Consider the following 17,962-nt stretch of genomic DNA (forward strand, 5'->3'; position numbering starts at 1 on the left):
GGATACACCTGAATGGCCCTTAAATTTAAATTCCCCCTTCCCCATCAATATTCAAATAGCGAGCGTGAAAATAACATGAAAGCCGGCCCACCAATTCTATGTGCACGTCTTGTAGATTTGAAGGCAGCACGTTCATATAAGAATCTTTCAAAGGTTTCCAGCCCAGCTGATGAGGCTCCATATAAATCATGCCACACCTTGAAGCAATGAAGAGAATTGAGCTGCACAGATTTGCTAGTTCAAAGAATTAAGGCCTTCAAGAAAAGCTTGCTGGCCATTTGTCCAAGATCTCCTGCCGTGGACAGAGGGTTGGATTAGAAGACCTCCAAGGTCCCTTCCATGCCTATGATTCTAACCCTAAGAATTCAGCCGGTCAGATTTACCTGCTAACCGTTGCTGGGGAAGCTTGTTCAAGATCTTCGGGCTCAAAGATGAGGCTCATTTGTGCGCTCATTTGAATGATCTCCCCGCTCATCAAGCACAACTTCAAGGGAAACAGAAGAAAAGCGACTTCAGTCCGGTGTGAAGGAGAGTTTGCAACAGAACTCTGGGTCACTCAAATATTTCTGCTGTAGCTAAAGGTAAAGGTTTTCCCCCTGTCTTTGGAGTTGTGCAAAGGCATTTTCTGTGGTCATGTGGATACACTAAGGTGCACAGAATGGGGTTACTTTCCCCCTGAAGTGGTACCTATTCATCTATTCGCATTTGCATGCTTTCGAACTGCTAGGTTGGCAGGAGCTGGGAAAGGGATGGGAGTTCAGCCCGTCACACAGCGCTTGGGTCTCGAACCCGGGCTGTCGCTCTTCCAGCTGACAAGCCCAGTGTCTTTAACCACTGAGCCATCGTGCTCCCTCTGTTTTAGTTGGCCCATGTCACTCACTCTTTCAATGAATTGTCCCTGGTGAAGATTACCCATACAGCAAGAATTTTGCCACAGAAACCTTCAGGCTTACAAATTAATTTTTCATTATCCTGGCTCCTAGAATCATTATTTTTTTTAAAGTAGAGTCCATACAGGTAGTCCTCGACTTACAACCATTCATATGGGATTTATGACCAGGCCTTGAATTTACAACGCTTGCAGCATCCTCTTGGTCATGTGATCAAAACGTGGGGGCTTGGCAACTGACACGTATTTGTGAGAGTTGCAGCATCCTAGGGTCACGTGATCACCATTTGCGACCTTCCAAGCTGGCATCTGACAAGGAAAGTCAATGGGGGGGGGGGAGCCGGATTTGCTTAACGACCACATGATACGTTAACAACTGCTGTGATTCGCTTAAAAACGGTGGCAAAAAAGGCCATAAAATCAGGTGTGACTCATTTAGCAACGGCCTTGCTTAGCAAGGGAAATTCTATCCCCAATTGTGGTTGTAAGTCGAACACCATCGCTTGCTACGGCCCGGTTTCGCCGATAACCGGAAGTACCGTTTCTGGGTACACCTGTCTACTTGTGTTTGTGTGTGTGCTGTCAGTGTGCGTGTATGTGCATACCCTCAATGTTTTAAAGTCCATTTAATAAAGTGGTTCACTACTTAGAGATGTTTTAGTGGGAAAAGAGCATAAAAGTTACCCTAATTATCTATTTGAAAAAAACAGCCGAACAGCAGTGTACACTAAGTGCTTTTTGCTTTAAATCAAATTACTTTATTGGCTTCTAAAAAGCACTTTCAGTTATTCAACCAAATTACCGTATTTTTGGAGTATAAGATGCACCTTTTATCCCCCAAAAAGAGTGTAAAAATCTGTGTGCGTTTTATACTCTGAATGTAGCCCCGCCCAGCTTCTCAAATGGAGATTTCAGAGGCTGAAGAAAGCATCAGAAACGAAGCTTCAGAAAAGAAGCCCCCAAACAGAGCTTCAGAAAAGAAGCCCCCAAACAGAACTTCAGAAAAGAAGCCCCCAAACAGAGCTTCAGAAAAGAAGCCCCCAAACAGAGCTTCAGAAAAGAAGCCCCCAAACAGAGCTTCAGAAAAGAAGCCCCCAAACAGAGCTTCAGAAAAGAAGCCCCCAAACAGAGCTTCAGAAAAGAAGCCCCCAAACAGAGCTTCAGAGGCTTTTTCTGAAGCTGTTTCAGAGGCTTTCAGAGGCAGAAAAAAAAGTTGTTTCTGAAACAGAGTTTCAGAAGTTTCAGAGGCAGAAAAAAAAGCAAAAAAAAAAAAAGCCCCCCCAAAAAAAGCAAGGCACAGAGCTCACAACCAAGGAACCTGTTGCTAAAATTCACCTCTGGGAACAGCTGATTGGGGGTATTCCGGGAGGCCGATCTACCTGCCAATCAACTTTTTTCTTATTTTCCTCCCCAAAAACTAAGATGCCTCTTATACTCCGAAAAATACGGTAGATAATGCAACCTAGAGGCTTATGTCAGCGCTGGGGGGGAAGAAAAATGCCAATTACCTTCTTGTTATCATCTAAGACGGTGTTCATGTTTTCAATCCAAACGGCATCAACCGGCCCGTCAAAAATAATCCACTTTCTGTCCTCGTTGGTGGAGGAGGCCTGCTCCCTGAAAGTGTTTGCAAGAACGCCGTCTGTCCATTCGTGGCTAACGGGATCAAAACAGCCATACAGCTGCCCCATGGTGATCGCTTTCGGGTTGATAATTTTGTATTCAACAGCAACTTCGTCCATTGATGGTTCTAAAGACAGACAGGTAGACAGAGAGGGGGGAGGGAGAGGGGAGGGAGAGAGAGGGGGAGAGGGAGAGGGAGGGGAGACAAAAGCGTATTTTCAATCAGGGTTTCTGAACCTTGGCAACTTTAAAATAAGTGGACCAGTGGTGGGATTCAAACTTTTTTATTACCAGTTCTGTAGCCGTGGCATAGCTTTGAGGGCGTGGCAGGGGAAGGATACTGCAAAATCCTCATTTCCTCCCGATCAGGTGGGACTTGGGAGGCAGAGAATAGACGGGGGCAGGGCAGGAGTGAAATCCAGCAGGTTCTGACAGGTTCTGGAGAACCAGTAGTGGAAATTTTGGGTAGTTCAGAGAATCCGGCAAATACCACCTTTGGGTGGCTCCAGAGTGGGGTGGGAATGGAGATTTTGCAGTATTCTTCCCCTGCAACACCTATCAAGCCAATCAAGCTACGCCCATAGAACTGGTAGTAAAAAAATTTGGATTTCACCACTGGGGCAGGGCCAGTCAGAGGTGGTATTTACCGGTTCTCCGAACTGCTCAAAATTTCCGCTACCAGTTCTCCAAAACTGGTCAGAACCTGCTGAAATCCACCTCTGAAGTGGACTTCAACTCCCAGAACAGTTGCAAGAAATCCCTTCCCTTTAACTAAGTCAGTGTTTCTCAATCTTGGCAACTTTAAGATAAGTGGACTTCAACTCATGCTGGCTAGGGAATTCTGGGAATTGAAGTGCACACAGCTTAAAGTTGCCAAGGTTGAGAAACACTTATTTAGCATAAAGGGAAGGGATTTCTTGCAATTGTTTAATTGGTGCAGGTTATTTTAACCCGCTGTTTCCTTCTTTTAAAAACAACAACAACAACAGTTTGGGGGTAATTTGTAATAAGAGGCCCAATTTGAGTGGTGCAGTGGCCTAGAGGTGGAGCCCTCGCCTCACCATCAGGAGGCTGTGAGTTCAATCCTAGGTGGAGGCAGATATTTCTCTCTCTGGGCACAATAAGAATATATCTGCCGCAAAAAATCCACATTGGCAACAGGAAGGGCATCCGGCCAGTAAACACTCAGTTCCATTTAGTTGCCCCTGACTCCACCCTGGAGGGCTGACGGGGTCATTAAAAGACGACATACGGTCTGATTTTGTGATGGAAGGGCTGGTTACCATGTTCCTGTTATTTGGTGACTTTTTCCTTTTGTAGCTGTTTCCCCAAGGGGCATCTTATTTTCTGTGTGAAGGGGAAGCGGGGTGTCTTTCATTTGATCTCTCACCTTGGCTCAAATCCCCGAGGGCAGCAGCAAGCACTTTATACGCAAAGGTTTTGCCACCCATTGGTTCTCCCACAATCATGAAGCCGTGACGCACCATCATCATCTCGTAAATCTGTAATGCAAAATAAGTAAGAGGCATTGTTTTAAATCATGATGAGTGGTGCGGTGACCTAGAGGTGGAACTGTCGCCTCCCAATCAGGAGGCTGTGAGTTCGATCCTACGTAGAGGCAGGTATTTCTCTCTCTGGGCACAATGAGAATAGATCGGCTGAACAAAACTCCGCACTGGTGACAGGAAGGGCATCTGGCCAGTAAGCACCCTGCCCAGGCTCCACCCCACAAGGGATTATGGGGTCGTTAAAAGAAGATGCTGATTTTAAACCTTGATAGGATATCCAGGGAGTTTTTAACTGTGTCAGAACCTCTTTGACATTAAGCAAGAGTTTTATATCGATCTCCTACAATTCCCAAATCCTATCAATAATGTGCTTATGTTGTTGTTTTTTAATTTGAATTTATATCCCGCCCTTCTCCGAAGACTCAGGGCGGCTTACACTGTGTTAAGCAATAGTCTTCATCCATTTGTATATTATATACAAAGTCAACTTTTATTGCCCCCAACAATCTGGGTCCTCATTTTACCTACCTTATAAAGGATGGAAGGCTGGTCCCCTGGTGGGACTTGAACTTGCAGTAATTGCAAGCAGCTGTGTTAATAACAGACAGACTTAGTCTGCTGAGCCACCAGAGGCCCTCTGTTTGCTATTAGTGTTCCAGATTTCTAGATACACGTCTTTAGAAGCATTGTTTCGCAACCTTGGCAATTTTAAGATTGGTGGATCTTCAACTCCCAAAACTCCATGCTGGCTGGGGAAATCTGGGAGTTGAAGTCCACTCATCTTAAAGTTGCTAAAATTGAGAAACGCTGGATTAGATGCTTCGTTAACCCGATTAAATTAGCAGTGTGGATACTGACCTCCAGCACATTGCTTTGCTAGCAATAAATATTTTTTTTTAAAAAGGGAGGGGAAAATGAAAGAAACCTGTATAATTTTCCCAATAAACCAGGGAACTGGTTGAAGATTCATTTTCTCAATATTCTGATTCAATGCCTGAATGAAGAGGACGTAATCAGGTTGTGGAAGGACAATTCCAGGAAACAAATCAGATATGATTCCCTGTGAAAGAAAAAGGGGAAAAAAGGAGGTCTGGAAAAATGGAACTTCCAGGAACAGTTATATGTATATTTTCAAGGTTTTATACCAAATTTGGCAAAATGGCCAGGAGTCAGGAAGCATACAAATTCAATAATGAATAAATATATCTCTTCCTGTTATGCATTTTCAGATAGATTCAAGGAGGTTAAATAAGTACTGCAGAGAATTAGGGAGCCAAACATCTGAAGAAGTTTTAGAACTATTAATATCCTCAAAGTTTTGTCATTTTAATAATGTATATTGAAATATCTATTGAGAGTCAGTTTGGTCTCGTGGGGAAGGCACCAGGCTAGAAACCAGGAGCTGGCGAGTTCTAGTCCCACCTTACACATGAAAGCCACTGAGTAACTTTGGACCAATCACCAGGAGATGGTGAGTTCTAATCCCACTTTAGGCATGAAAGCCAGCTGGGTGACTTTGGGCCGATCACCAGTGAGTTCTAGTCCTACTTTAGGCATGAAAGCTGGTTGGGTGACTTTGGGCCAATCACCAGGAGACGGTGAGTTCTAGTCCCACTTTAGGCATGAAAGCCACTGGGTGACTTTGGGTCAATCAAAGGAGATGGTGAGTTCTAGTCCTGCCTTAGGCATGAAAGCCAGCTGGGTGACTTTGGGCCAATCAGCAGGAGACAGTGAGTTCTAGTCCCACCTTAGTCATGAAAGCCATTGGGTGACTTTGGGCCAATCACCGGGAAACAGGTAGTTCTAGTCCCACCCTTAGGCATGAAAGCCAATTGGGTGACTTTGGGCCAGTCCCTCTCTCTCAACCCAACCCACCTCACAGGGTTATTGTTGGAAAAATAGGAGGAGGAAGGCATGTTGGATACGTTTGCTGCCTTGAGTTATTTGTAAAAATAATAAAGGCGGGATACAAATAAATAAATACTACTCCACAGGTTAAAAATCTACATTGCTTTCAAAGTTTCCTAATCATTTCACAATCCCTGTTTTATACTGAAGAAATATGTGTTACTGACATCCGGATAACGATCTTACCTGAAACAAAGGAACATCTTGGGCCAAAAATTTAGCTAAGTTAACATCCAACAGAGCTCTAAGCAACAAAACACTTTCATTTTCTACAGGGTATTTTAGTTTCAAGTTTCCTGCTGCTGTCAGGACAGATTTGACCGCTCGCATCCCATAATCATAATGATGTTGTGAGGACAGCTGTTCAGAGCAAAGGCGGTAAGTGGCAACAATTTTCTGTGCAAGGCTGCAAAAGATAAGAAGATGTTCTCATTCCTGAAGCCAAAATATCAAGCAGAGAAGGAAGGATAAATATCTATATGCAGGAAAACGAGTGGCAGAACCTGGGGGCGGAGTCAAAGGGGATTCAGTCTAGAATCCCCACGTATCCACAAGCAAGCTAAATCCATCTTTCCTTGAATTCTACTGACCTTTATCTACTGTATTTTTTGGAGTATAAGTTGCTCCAGAGTAACTGGAGCTTAATTTTTGGGGAGGAAAATAAGAAAAAAAAAAATCTGCCTCTGCCTACCAGCATCCATCGGTATTAATCTGGCTAGTGTCTTGCCAGTGTGTGAGAGGGTTGAGGGCTGTTTGGAAACTGAAACAGTATTTGCTGTGTGAGCAACAAGGGAGGAGACGGCAAGGAGCCTGGGCGTGGCTTAGGTCTGCAGCTATGAGTCTGTGCTGAACTAGTCCAAACTAGTCTGCTGCTCAAAACTGAAACTGAAACTCCTCTCCTCTGCTTGTGTTTTGCTTTGGAAAACCTGCTTTTGGTATTGTATACTTACTTCAGGTGCTATATTATATATAAAGAGAAGTTATTGAATCCTGCTGAATCAGTTACTTGTGTGTGCTTTCTGGATGTGGTTGCTGCTGCAAACTCTGAGTCCTTGCAGCAAATAACAAATAGCAAACAGCCAGGTCAACTTCAGCCCATTATTGCACCCTGATTCAGCACAGTTGATTGGCGGGTGGATCGGCCTCCTGGAATACCCCCAATCAGCTGTTCCAGGCTGCAGGGATTGCCACAGACCATGGCCGCCTCCGTGCCTTGTGTTTTTGGTGATATTTGGTATATAAGATGCACCCAAATTTTCACCCTCTTTTAGAGGGAGGGAAAGTGTGGCTTATAGTACGAGAAATACGATAATTCAAACAAGCGCCAACCATTAGTTGAGAAGATTCCTGTGCATAGACTTTTAGAAATAAATCAGTTTAATCTGGATCGTTACATGTCTCTCCTGACTGACACTAAACGTATCACTACATTTATTTCCTTATTTGTAAAATTCAACACAGCAAAAAGCGTAATGCACAATAAATAATAAATAAATAATGCAATAAAAACAAATACATAAATATACTACTTACGATGAGAAAATATTAGACAAAAAATAATGAAGGCCTAAAATGGATAAAATGTTCCTGGATCATTTATAAACATGAGAACAACGTAAATGACCGATTTTTCTTCTTATTAATGGGATGACATTGATTACAGTTCTAATGAATGGAATTGATTATTATGTTAGCCTGTGGCTGCAATTAAAAATAAGAAATTAATCACTCTAATCACTCTGTTTGATATTTTAACATTTCATTCATCAAAAAAAAAAAACCAGACAGTGTGATTGACCATGGTAGCTAGAAAGAAGAAACTTGAAAGCAACTCGGAAGACACAAAATAATAATCTAAGTATTTTTGACAAGATTCTAAAATTTTAGATCCCCAGATGCGATTTTTGGGTATAAGAAGAGGGGGGAAAAAAGAGTATGAAAATGTGTCTTTAAAAAAAAGCAATAGATTTACTTTGTAAAAATGCAGCTTTACCTACCTTCTGGAATCAAGAAATCCCATTGAATAAAGTGAAATTTCCCCAATCAAAGCGTAATCCGGGACCATCATGGCTACTGTTCGGAATAAAGCCTTTAAAAATAAATAAATAACAGCGCATCCTGAAGAGATTATAAAGGAGAAAATTCCCAAATTTTCCCTCATGAATCCTGCAACGGATTCCTTCAGCATTTTCTCCTAGTATGTATTCACTAATAGACCGGACAATCATTTGCCTGGATGATATAAGGCTCCTGTCTTGAGCAGGGGATCAGATTAGCAGACCTCCAAGGTCCTGTCCAGCCCTAGGATTCTATGACTCTATGATTCTAGGTAAAGGTTTCCCTCACACATATGTGCTAATCATTCCCGACTCTAGGGGGCGCTGCTCATCTCTGTTTCAAAGCCAAAGAGCCAGCGCTGTCCAAAGACGTCTCCTTGGTCATGTGGCCGGCATGACTCAACACCAAAGGGGCACTGTTCCCTTCCCACCAAAGGTGGCCCTGTTTTTTTATGTGCTTTCAAAGCTGGGACAAGTAACAGGAGCTTACTCCATTACATGGCATTAGGGATTCGAACTGCTGAACTGCCGACCTTTCGATTGACAAGCTCAGTGTCTTAGCCACTGAGTCACCATGTCCCATGTGGGTGGGTTAGAAGCAGTGAAAGCCTCCAAGTTAGACCTGTTCAAGAAACAGATACTATACAGCAGGGGTGTAAAACTTCCCACCTTCCCACCAAAGGTGGTCCCTATTTTTTTTTCCTTGCCTTTTTTACCTGATTTCAAACTGCTAGGTTGGCAGAAGCTGGGACAAGTAACGGGAGCTCATCCCATCACGCAGCACTAGGGATTCGAACTGCTGAACCTTTCGATCGACAAGCTCAGTGTCTTAGCCACTGAGCCACCACATCCTTCTATGATTCTAGCTGTAGATATATTGGCTGGGAGGTTTTGAGGCTTTCAGTACAAGCTCTACGATGAGTCCCTGCTTCACTCAGCTATCAAAAATCTCTGGAGAAATAAGGTACTAAAAGGAAAATGCCAGGCAGCCTATCTGCAGAGTGCGATCTTCATGCTGCTTAAGGAATTCTAGGAGTTGAAACCTACATATCTTAAAAGTTTGCTAAGAGCATCAGACTGGTGAGACCAAGGTCTGTATTTCATAGGAGCTATCCAAGGTCCTGAAATCTAACAACTCTTCCTTCCTCTTTGGATTTCCGAATTCTGTTTGTTTACTCCAATCACTTATTTATTTTTTTTACTTATTTATTTATTTTGTCAAGTACATATTAGATAATATATATAAGTATAAGCATGAAATGAATACAATTAAAGGGGACGTTAGGACAGGGATGGTAGGCATGCTGGTGCTCTTATGTACGCCCCTTACAGACCTCTTAGGAATGGCGTGAGGTCAACAGTAGACAGTCTAAGGTTAAAGTTTTGGGGGTTTGGGGAAGAAACCACAGAATCAGGTAGTGCATTCCAGGCATTAACAACTCTGTTACTGAAGTCATAATCCTTAACTTCCTCAGGGAAAACCATGAGTTTACCTTGAGGTTATCCGGAAGTTCAGCTCGGCCAGCGTAACCAGGATTCATGGTGATGAATACTGCACAAGTTGGATTAAGGGAAATTTCCGTCCCTTCGAAAAGAAACGTCCGGAGCTTGCGAATAATAGCCTGTTGAATACTGAGGATCTGTTGCGCTACCACAGAGAGCACTTCAACCTACAAAAATCAGGATGTAAAAGCTTTAGGTTTCAACCGGTATAAAAATCCATACAATAAAGAGAGTGATCTAGATCAAGGGTCAGGTCGAAGACTTGTGGACTTTCAGCTTGGCTGAGGAATTCTGGGAGTTGAAGTCCACAAATCGTAAAGTAGCCAAAAAGAGACTTTTGCATTAGAGGGTTTAGACAACAAGAGCTATTTATGGTAGACATAATTACCTCGATCCGGTTGAACTCATCAAAGCAGGCCCAAGCCCCCGCCTGTGCCAGTCCTTTAAAGAATTTCCCCATCGCTTTGTAATCAAGACCGTCGGAGCAATTGAAGACCACACACTAAAACATATAACAACACATATTTTCATTGTGAGTTTCCACTCTTCCCCAGCAACCTGATCAAGGCAACGCTCTTCAAATCTCAGCAACTTTTACAGGTACAAAAATTCTCCGTAAGCCCATACAGGCTGCAATCAGTGCGGCTAAAATCTGTACACCCTACAAATACTGGGTGTACATAAACTTGTACATCCAATGGCTATTTTTCCCCATGACACAAGGAACAGGAGGAAGATGAAAAGGAGGAGGAGGAAAATAAAAAGAAGCAATCGAGGAGGAGAAAAGAGGAGAAGGAGAAGAAGGAGAAGAGAGAGAGGAAAAGGAGAAGAGAGAAGGAGGAGGAGAAGGGAGAGAGGAAAAGGAGGAGGAGAAAAGAGAAGAGAGGAGAAGGAGAAGAAGGAGAAGGAGAAAGAGAAAGAGAGGAAAAGGAGGGAAAAAGAGAAGAGAGGAGAAGAGAGAAGGAGATTCCTGATTCCTTTGGTACCTGCTTAGCCAAAGCTTTGGCAAGATCCTTAGTGGTTTCTGTTTTCCCAGTACCAGCTGGTCCTTCAGGAGCTCCTCCTAAATTTAATTTCAAAGCTCCCATTAAGGTCCTATGACATAGAAATGAGATTATAAAGAGAAATCAATTGATACATAACTATACAGAGACCCCACCCCATGCTCTCTTCACATACATATTGGCAGTTAAGAAGTTCCTGGAACCCTGACACATATACGCTGACATGCTATCCCAATCATTGTGCATGATTTATGATGCTGTATTACGAGTGAATCAGGCCGTTACGCCGTCTGATTCAACCTAAGTTTAGCATAATGTGTGAATCCAGTCACTGGTGTCAGGAGGTGGCGAAGGATATCATCACACAAATTATGACTGATTTTTAATTCATGATCCAACGAACATAATTTACATTGTAAAGGGAATTAAGGGGCCTCCTTGACTATCCCATATATTCTTTTAATTACCAAGGAAATAAATTCTATTGAGTAGGGGACTGAATTAATAACACTTTTATCCAAGAAACAAATTCTACGAGAATTCTAAATTTCTCTGTTTTGAATTCAAAAAAATACAGTTTTGCTTCCTGCTGTGATTCTACCCACCTCCATCAAATCGATGCCTTTGCTACAATGCCTTGATCTATATAAATATTTTCTTGAAGACTGAAAAATTGGGGAGGAATTTTACCTGTAGCATCGGTCGGTCAGAGGAGTTATCACCAAACGCAACGAGTTACCCAGGTATTCATAGCCATACTTGGCTTCAGTTGTGATCATTCTCACCATGACATCTCTGTTTTCCCAGTAGTATCGCAGTTGAGAAATCCACTGGAAATCATTCAGATCTGAAACGTGGTCTTCAGACAATTTTGCCACCACGTCGCGTGCTGCAGAAGAAATTTTTTTACTTGGGATAAGTAAACTATTTTGGGCTGGGTTCAGCTGTGGTTCACGGAGAAAATCTAGCTACTTGGTGGCTAGTAGAAAAAGACTTATTGCACAATAAGCAACCAATCAATATTCATCTGTTGTGCTTAAACTACAATGTGGTTGTGTTCTTTGGGGCTCTGCGTGTAAGTCAATGGGGGAAACCGGATTCACTTAACAGCTGCAGTGATTCATTAACAACGGCGGCGACTCACTTAACAACCGTGGCCCAAAAAAATCGTAAAATTGGCCATGACTCAGTCAAAACCACCACCTTGCTTAGCAACACAAATTGTGCTCCCAGTTGCAGTCGTAAGTCGACTTGTATCAGAGATCTGCAATTTAGTCACTTCCCATCCAGGAGTGTGATGGTTCAGTGGTTAAAGATGCTGAGCTTGTCAGCTGGAACGTTGACAGCTCACGTTCGAGACCTGAGTGCCGCATGATGGGGTGAGCTCCTGTTTCTTGCTCCAGCTCCCTCCCACCTAGCAGTTCGAAAGCATGCAAATGCGAGTAGATAAATTAATACCACTAGCAGTTCGAAAGCATGCAAATGCGAGTAGATAAATCAATACCACTAGCAGTTCGAAAGCATGCAAATGCGAGTAGATAAATAGGTACCACTAGCAATTCAAAAGCAGGCAAATGCAAGTAGATAAATAGGTACTACTTCAGTGGGAAAGTAACAATGTTCCATGCGTCTCAGCACATAGTCATGCTGGCCACATGACCACAGAAAGGTCTTCGGGCAACGTTGACTCCCTCAGCTAAGAAATGGAGATGAGCACCAACCCCTAGAGCTGGACATGACTGGGCAAGGAAACCTTTATCTTTACCTTCCCATCCACAACATTCCTTGCTCCCACCCCGCTTAAGACAATCCATATTTCAACATCCTTTTCATCTTGCTCAATTCCACTTACCATGCACATCAATGACTGTGAGGGCACCCAGGGTCAACCGAGCTCCGCTCGACAGCTTTCCTCTCACCAGCTCCACAATCTCCCCAATCTGCCTGTTGCTTTTCTCCAAAAATGTCTTGAAGCAAAGAGACACAGCAATGAGGCTGGGCGTCTTCCTGACGGGAGCGGTCAGCATAAGTCAGGGATGAAAAAAAAATGGCCCCCAGAAATTCCCCAAAGAGGTCAAAAGATTGGGGTATTCGTTTTCCCCCTCCTATTTTGAAAAGGAGCTACATTTATTGTAAAAAAAAAATCACGTACAGGCAACCCTTGACTTAAAGCCATTTGTTTGGTGAACCGTTCGAAGTTACAAAGGCCCCGAAAAATGCGACTTATGGCTGGTATCTGTACTTACGACCGTCACGGCATCGCCACGGTCATGACATCCAAATTTGGGCCCTTGGCAAACTAGCATCTATTTCCAACAGTTGCAACATCCTGGGTTGTGTGACCGCCATTTGCAGCCTTCTGACAAGCAAACCCAGTCGGGGAAACCAGATTCGCTTAATGACCCCGTGGCTCACTTAATTGCAGTGATCCAATGAACAGCCTTGGCCAAAAATAATTTTAAAAAAGGTCTGAAAATTGGGTGTGACTCACTTAGCAACGGCCTTGCTTAGCAATGGAAACATTGGCCATTGTGGTCGTTAAGTCGAGGATTGCCTACATAGAGCAGAACTCAATCATCTTTAATGGGTTTATCATTAAAAGTAAAGTACACAGCTTTTGAGGAAGGGGGTTTCATAACTTTGAACGGTCACTAAGCAACAGGTCATAAGTCAAGGACTACCGGTACAATCCCAAACCTGAACATTTTATATCTAGATAGGAACTTAATTCATATTGTGCAGCCTGGTACAATCTCTGCATACCAGCCATCACCAAGCAATGGCTGGAGAATTCTGGGAGTTGTAGTCCCAACATATCTAGAAGACTGAGAAAAGTTGCTATATCTGGCAATTTAAGGGGTATGTGTGAAATTACAGGCAAAGAGTTTTCCTTTATGGCTTCCGATACTTCTTTGGTCCAGAAGATTGAAGATACACAAATAACAACTTGTCCTGGCCACTGCAGTACCCATGCTTTTCGAGGAACCTAAAAAAAAATACACACACACACGAAAAAAATATTTGCGCCTTTTCCAGCTACAGCTACAGAGCATTAAACATCTGTTTTGATAAAGCACTTGTTAAAATAGTCAGTAAGCCCTAAAATGGACTTTCTTCTTCTCTTTTTTAGAAACTTTTTTTTAAAAAACCTAAACAATAGCCCTGCAATTTTTCAGCATTTTCCTATCCCCTGTGTCTCTCAAAATCTCAAAATCTTAGGGGTTCCCTATGGTCCAAATGGGACCTTTTAAAGTGAAAAGTCCAGCTTTCTTTCTCAATCTCTTACGTGACTCTAAAGCAATTTTTAAAAAAATCCCATATATCAATATACAAATGAATCAGGGGTGAAATCCAGCAGGTTCTGACAGGTTCTAGAGAACCAGTAGCAGAAATTTTGAGTAGTTCAGAGAACCGGCAAATGCCACCTCTGGCTGGCCCCAGAGTGGGGTGGGAATGGAGATTTTGCAGGATCATTCCCCTGCCACACCTACAGAACCGGTAGTAAAAAAATTTGGATTTCACCACTGTGCTAAATACTGTGATTTGTAACAACATTAGGTTAGTTTAACATGCCAGTGGGGTGGGAATGAAGATTTTGCAGTATCCTTCCCCTGTTACACCCACCAAGCCTCACCATGCCCACCAAGCCACGCCCAAAAAACCGGTAGTAAAATAGCTTGAATTTCACCACTGAAATGAATGTACAAGCTAGAACCTGTGAACAGCGGCTTCAGAAAACATAACAGTGTCAGCTTAGCAAATACAGCTGTTAACAATGGACCCAACAGGTGTAAGCACATCTGCATCTTGACTCCTTTTGTCTGATTGTGTTCCTAAGGCTGTTGGTGCAAGTTAACTCCTCAAAGCATTTGTCGGTTAGCTGCTCACCTCATCGTACCCTTTGATGCCATTTTCCATGACTTGCCTAATGCTAGCCAACATCATTTCTTCCACTTGCAATAGCCATTTCTCAACCATGCCCTGAAAGAATAAAGTAAAAAGGGAGAGAAATGCAAACAATGACAAATTACAATGACAAAACCAACCACCACCATCCCAATAAAATAAGGGTAAAATGGGAATAGGCATAGGAAGGAAGGTTGCAGTAACAGCCTCTGAAATCCAATTGGCACTCTAAAACAGGAGTCCCAACCTCTGAGCCACAGACTGCTACCGGGCAGCAGCCCATTGGGAACTGGGCCACCAAAGCAACAGGTAAGTGTGCAAAGCTTCATTAGCATATGACCGGATTTAAGTTGTGCGTGCAAAACCATTCCCCTCGAGCCTTGATGCCGAAACTGCAGAAGCTGTCACCAGTGCCACCACCGGTCCGCAGACTCAAAAAGGTTGGGGATTCCTGGCCTAAAGCACCCCTCCTGCCCAGCTAGGCAGGATTTGCAAACATACGAACGCAATTCAACATATTTTGACCGTGCTGAAGTTGTGTAAAGGCTGGTCTACATTTTTGCATCTAAAATAGGACAGTTCCCAAAGCTGGGAAGGAAGGAAGGAAGGAAGGAAGGAAGGAAGGAAGGAAGGAAGGAAGGAAGGAAGGAAGGAAGGAAGGAAGGAAGGAAGGAAGGAAGGAAGGGCAATAGCACTTATATACCGCTTCACGGTGCTTTACAGCCCACTCTAAGCGGTTTACAGAGTCAGCCTCTTACCCCAACAATCTGGCTCCTCATTTTACTGACCTCTGAAGAATGGAAGGCTGAGTCAACCTTGAGCTGGCCAGGATCGAACTCCTGGCAGTCGGCAGAATTAGCCTGCAATATTGCATTCTAACCACTGGGCCACAAAAGCTCAAGGAAGAAAGGAAGGAAGGAAGGAGAAAGAGTGAAGGAAGGAAAGAGAAAAAGGGAAAAAGAAGGAAAGGAAAGGAAAGGAAAGGAAAGGAAAGGAAAGGAAAGGAAAGGAAAGGAAAGGAAAGGAAAGGAAAGGAAAGGATTACCCTGGCATGAACTGGAAAGATTTTCTTAATGAAAGGAACAACTTCTTTCTCTGAACTGATCATCCCTGTGATTTCCAAGGCTTCGGTGAACTCCAGTTTTGCGATCCCCTCGAAGCACTTCTTCAAGTGTGGCTGAACGCGGAGAGGATCTTTGGTTTCAGATAAAATCTCCAGCAGCTCATCATTTGAAAGGAAGAAGAACCTGTTCAAAAGAGATCCCAGACAACCAGGCCCATTACTTTTAGCGTTTTCCAATCTTAGCCACATTAAGACGGCTGGACTTCAACTCCCAGAATTCCCCAGGCAACAATACCTGAGAGAATGAATGAATGAATGAATGAATGAAGGTGTGCTTAGCCAACCAATGGTTGTAATGAGTATTCTTTGCCTGCCAACTGGGAAGAGGCCTACCTTGGGAAAAATAATCTCTTCTTTTCTAAGTAATTATTCAGGCCCTTCTGGATGTCTTCCAAAAACAGATTTGCTTCTTGAAGTCGGTTCAACATCTTGGGCTGTTCCGTAGCAATGAGGACTCGGGTGTCTTTAACCTACGTTTCACCACAAAGATAAGAGACATCTATGGAGATTCTCCATCATCCAAGTCATGGTTGTCCCAAAGGTGCTTTCTCAAGAGGCAACTGGACATCCTTTGTTTTTCCTTGAAGACGTTTTGCTTCTCATCCAAGAAGCAATTCTTATCCAATTCTTATCTTGGATAAGAAGCAAAACGTCTTCAAGGAAAAAAACACAGAAAGTCCAGCTGCCTCTTGAAAAAACACGTTCGACTTCTTCAGTTCTAACTGGTAAAACTGAAGCAGCTTCTTGGATGGGAAGTGAAATGTTTTCAAGGAAAAAACCCCCAGGAGAATCCAGTTGCTGTCAGGATTCCCCCAACGAAAGAAGACTCCAAGGCTTGAGTTTCCTCAAAGTTCCATTTTATTAAAGATGTCATATTGGCACGTCTGGGAAAACCCGAATCTGAAAATTTCCAGGTTTTCCCCACCCAAAGAAAAGTTCAAGTCTCTGCCCAACACCCACATGTCCATCACATGGTCCAATCAGACATTGTCCCAACTGGAGATTTCTCTTAGTCACACCCCTCCAGGTGCAGGACAAGATGTCCTTGACTTCTTGAGAAAAGAATGTTATTATGACTATGTATCAACCATGCTCCACACAATCCCCCCTCCCAGTTTCCCACAGTAGTAAACGTGTCAGGTCTGAAGCCCTAATACAAAAGATGGCTTCCAGACCTGACAGTTGCCTTTTGGAAAAACCCTTTTGGGACAAGACCAGTGGTGGGATTCAGCCTGTTTGTTCACACCTATTTGGGAGAACCAGTTATTAATTTTCTAAGCAGTTCGGAGAAGCGGTTGTTGGAAGAAATCTTATTTTGTTTTTTACCACTTTCCAGGGCTAATCCTGTAAGGAAGGCAGGAAGGAAACATTCTGGTGTTATTTCTAGCCTAATCTTTATTGCCCTGCTTACAGAAACTGCCTCTCTGGTTAACCCTTAGTACGTTGTAACAGCTAAGGCGAAAAGCCCTTCAACCTGAGTGATGTTGAGTTGGCCATGCCCACACAGTCACATGACCACCAAGCCACGCCTACCCAGGTGGTCATTAGGGCTGAGAACCGGTTGTTAAATTATTGGAATCCCACCAAGACTTAGTATTCCTGGTTGTGCTTCTTCTCTGAGCTACCTTGCAAGTCTCACCGATGGGCCACCTTTATACCAGAAGCTATAAACACAAAGCAAACCAGTCACCCAAGCTAACCAACCACTAAGTAACCAAGTTCCATATGTTTTCGGAATGCCACCACAAGGTCCTTCATTAAGCCAGTGTGACGATAACTCTGGACAAAATTCTGAAATACAGATTTCCAAAACTGGCAGGCAAAAGCCAAATCCCTACCGCTTGGGCCATGATGTCCTTCCAGTAAGAGTCTACTATTCCAAATTTTCGGCCTTCTTCGGGCATTTGAGCAATAATGTCCTCGGAGCTGAAGATGGGTTCCAGGTAGAGCCAGGTCGCCTGACATTTTAACCAGTTGTCCAAAATTTCCTGCATCAGGACAAGTTTTTCTTCCCATCTCTGGAAAAAAAAATCGACTCTGTTTCAGAACTCAAAGGGCTTATTTTCAACCCCCACCCAAAAGACTAAAGTGGACATAAAAGTCATTCCTGTTTGATGGGTATGATTTGATTAGCCAGATTTACAAAACTGCACCCCTCGGTCATTTTAAACACTCGTCTAAGCCTTTGATCCTTTGAAGTGAATATTTCTTGCCCTTCCATTTTTTCCCCCAAGACTCATGAATAAATTCAACATTTAAAAAACATTCATTCATCGAGCCGTAATTCAAACAAAGCACATTATGGTTCAGCAACCAGCACAGAATTCAGTGTCTAAAGGTGTTGGTTTTTTTAAAAAGTGAAAGAGACAATTTTCCTCTTACCAAACGTACTTACAGCTTAGGGCTCGACTTGCAAGTGTTTGCTTAGTTTATTTATTTAT

General features: G+C 43.1%; 1 protein-coding gene across 1 annotated transcript in view; it reads right to left on the bottom strand.

Annotated features, from left to right (window-relative positions):
* The window catches only part of DNAH3 (dynein axonemal heavy chain 3), a 103,452-nt gene that overhangs the window by 42,161 nt on the left and 43,329 nt on the right, over window positions 1–17,962 (bottom strand). Inside the window, exons 23-39 of the mRNA XM_058157163.1 lie at window positions 17,360–17,539; window positions 15,855–15,991; window positions 15,444–15,645; window positions 14,381–14,473; window positions 13,368–13,478; window positions 12,345–12,459; window positions 11,183–11,381; window positions 10,475–10,583; window positions 9,877–9,990; window positions 9,479–9,655; window positions 7,926–8,017; window positions 6,115–6,334; window positions 4,946–5,080; window positions 3,903–4,014; window positions 2,398–2,639; window positions 384–484; window positions 92–197 (exon numbers count right to left, since the gene is read on the bottom strand). Of these exons, the coding sequence (XP_058013146.1) occupies window positions 92–197; window positions 384–484; window positions 2,398–2,639; window positions 3,903–4,014; window positions 4,946–5,080; window positions 6,115–6,334; window positions 7,926–8,017; window positions 9,479–9,655; window positions 9,877–9,990; window positions 10,475–10,583; window positions 11,183–11,381; window positions 12,345–12,459; window positions 13,368–13,478; window positions 14,381–14,473; window positions 15,444–15,645; window positions 15,855–15,991; window positions 17,360–17,539 (2,445 nt within the window). The remainder of the gene's footprint in view (window positions 1–91; window positions 198–383; window positions 485–2,397; window positions 2,640–3,902; window positions 4,015–4,945; window positions 5,081–6,114; window positions 6,335–7,925; window positions 8,018–9,478; window positions 9,656–9,876; window positions 9,991–10,474; window positions 10,584–11,182; window positions 11,382–12,344; window positions 12,460–13,367; window positions 13,479–14,380; window positions 14,474–15,443; window positions 15,646–15,854; window positions 15,992–17,359; window positions 17,540–17,962) is intronic.

Source organism: Ahaetulla prasina, chromosome 14 (assembly GCF_028640845.1).
Source record: "Ahaetulla prasina isolate Xishuangbanna chromosome 14, ASM2864084v1, whole genome shotgun sequence".
NCBI classification, from domain to species: Eukaryota; Metazoa; Chordata; class Lepidosauria; order Squamata; family Colubridae; genus Ahaetulla; species Ahaetulla prasina.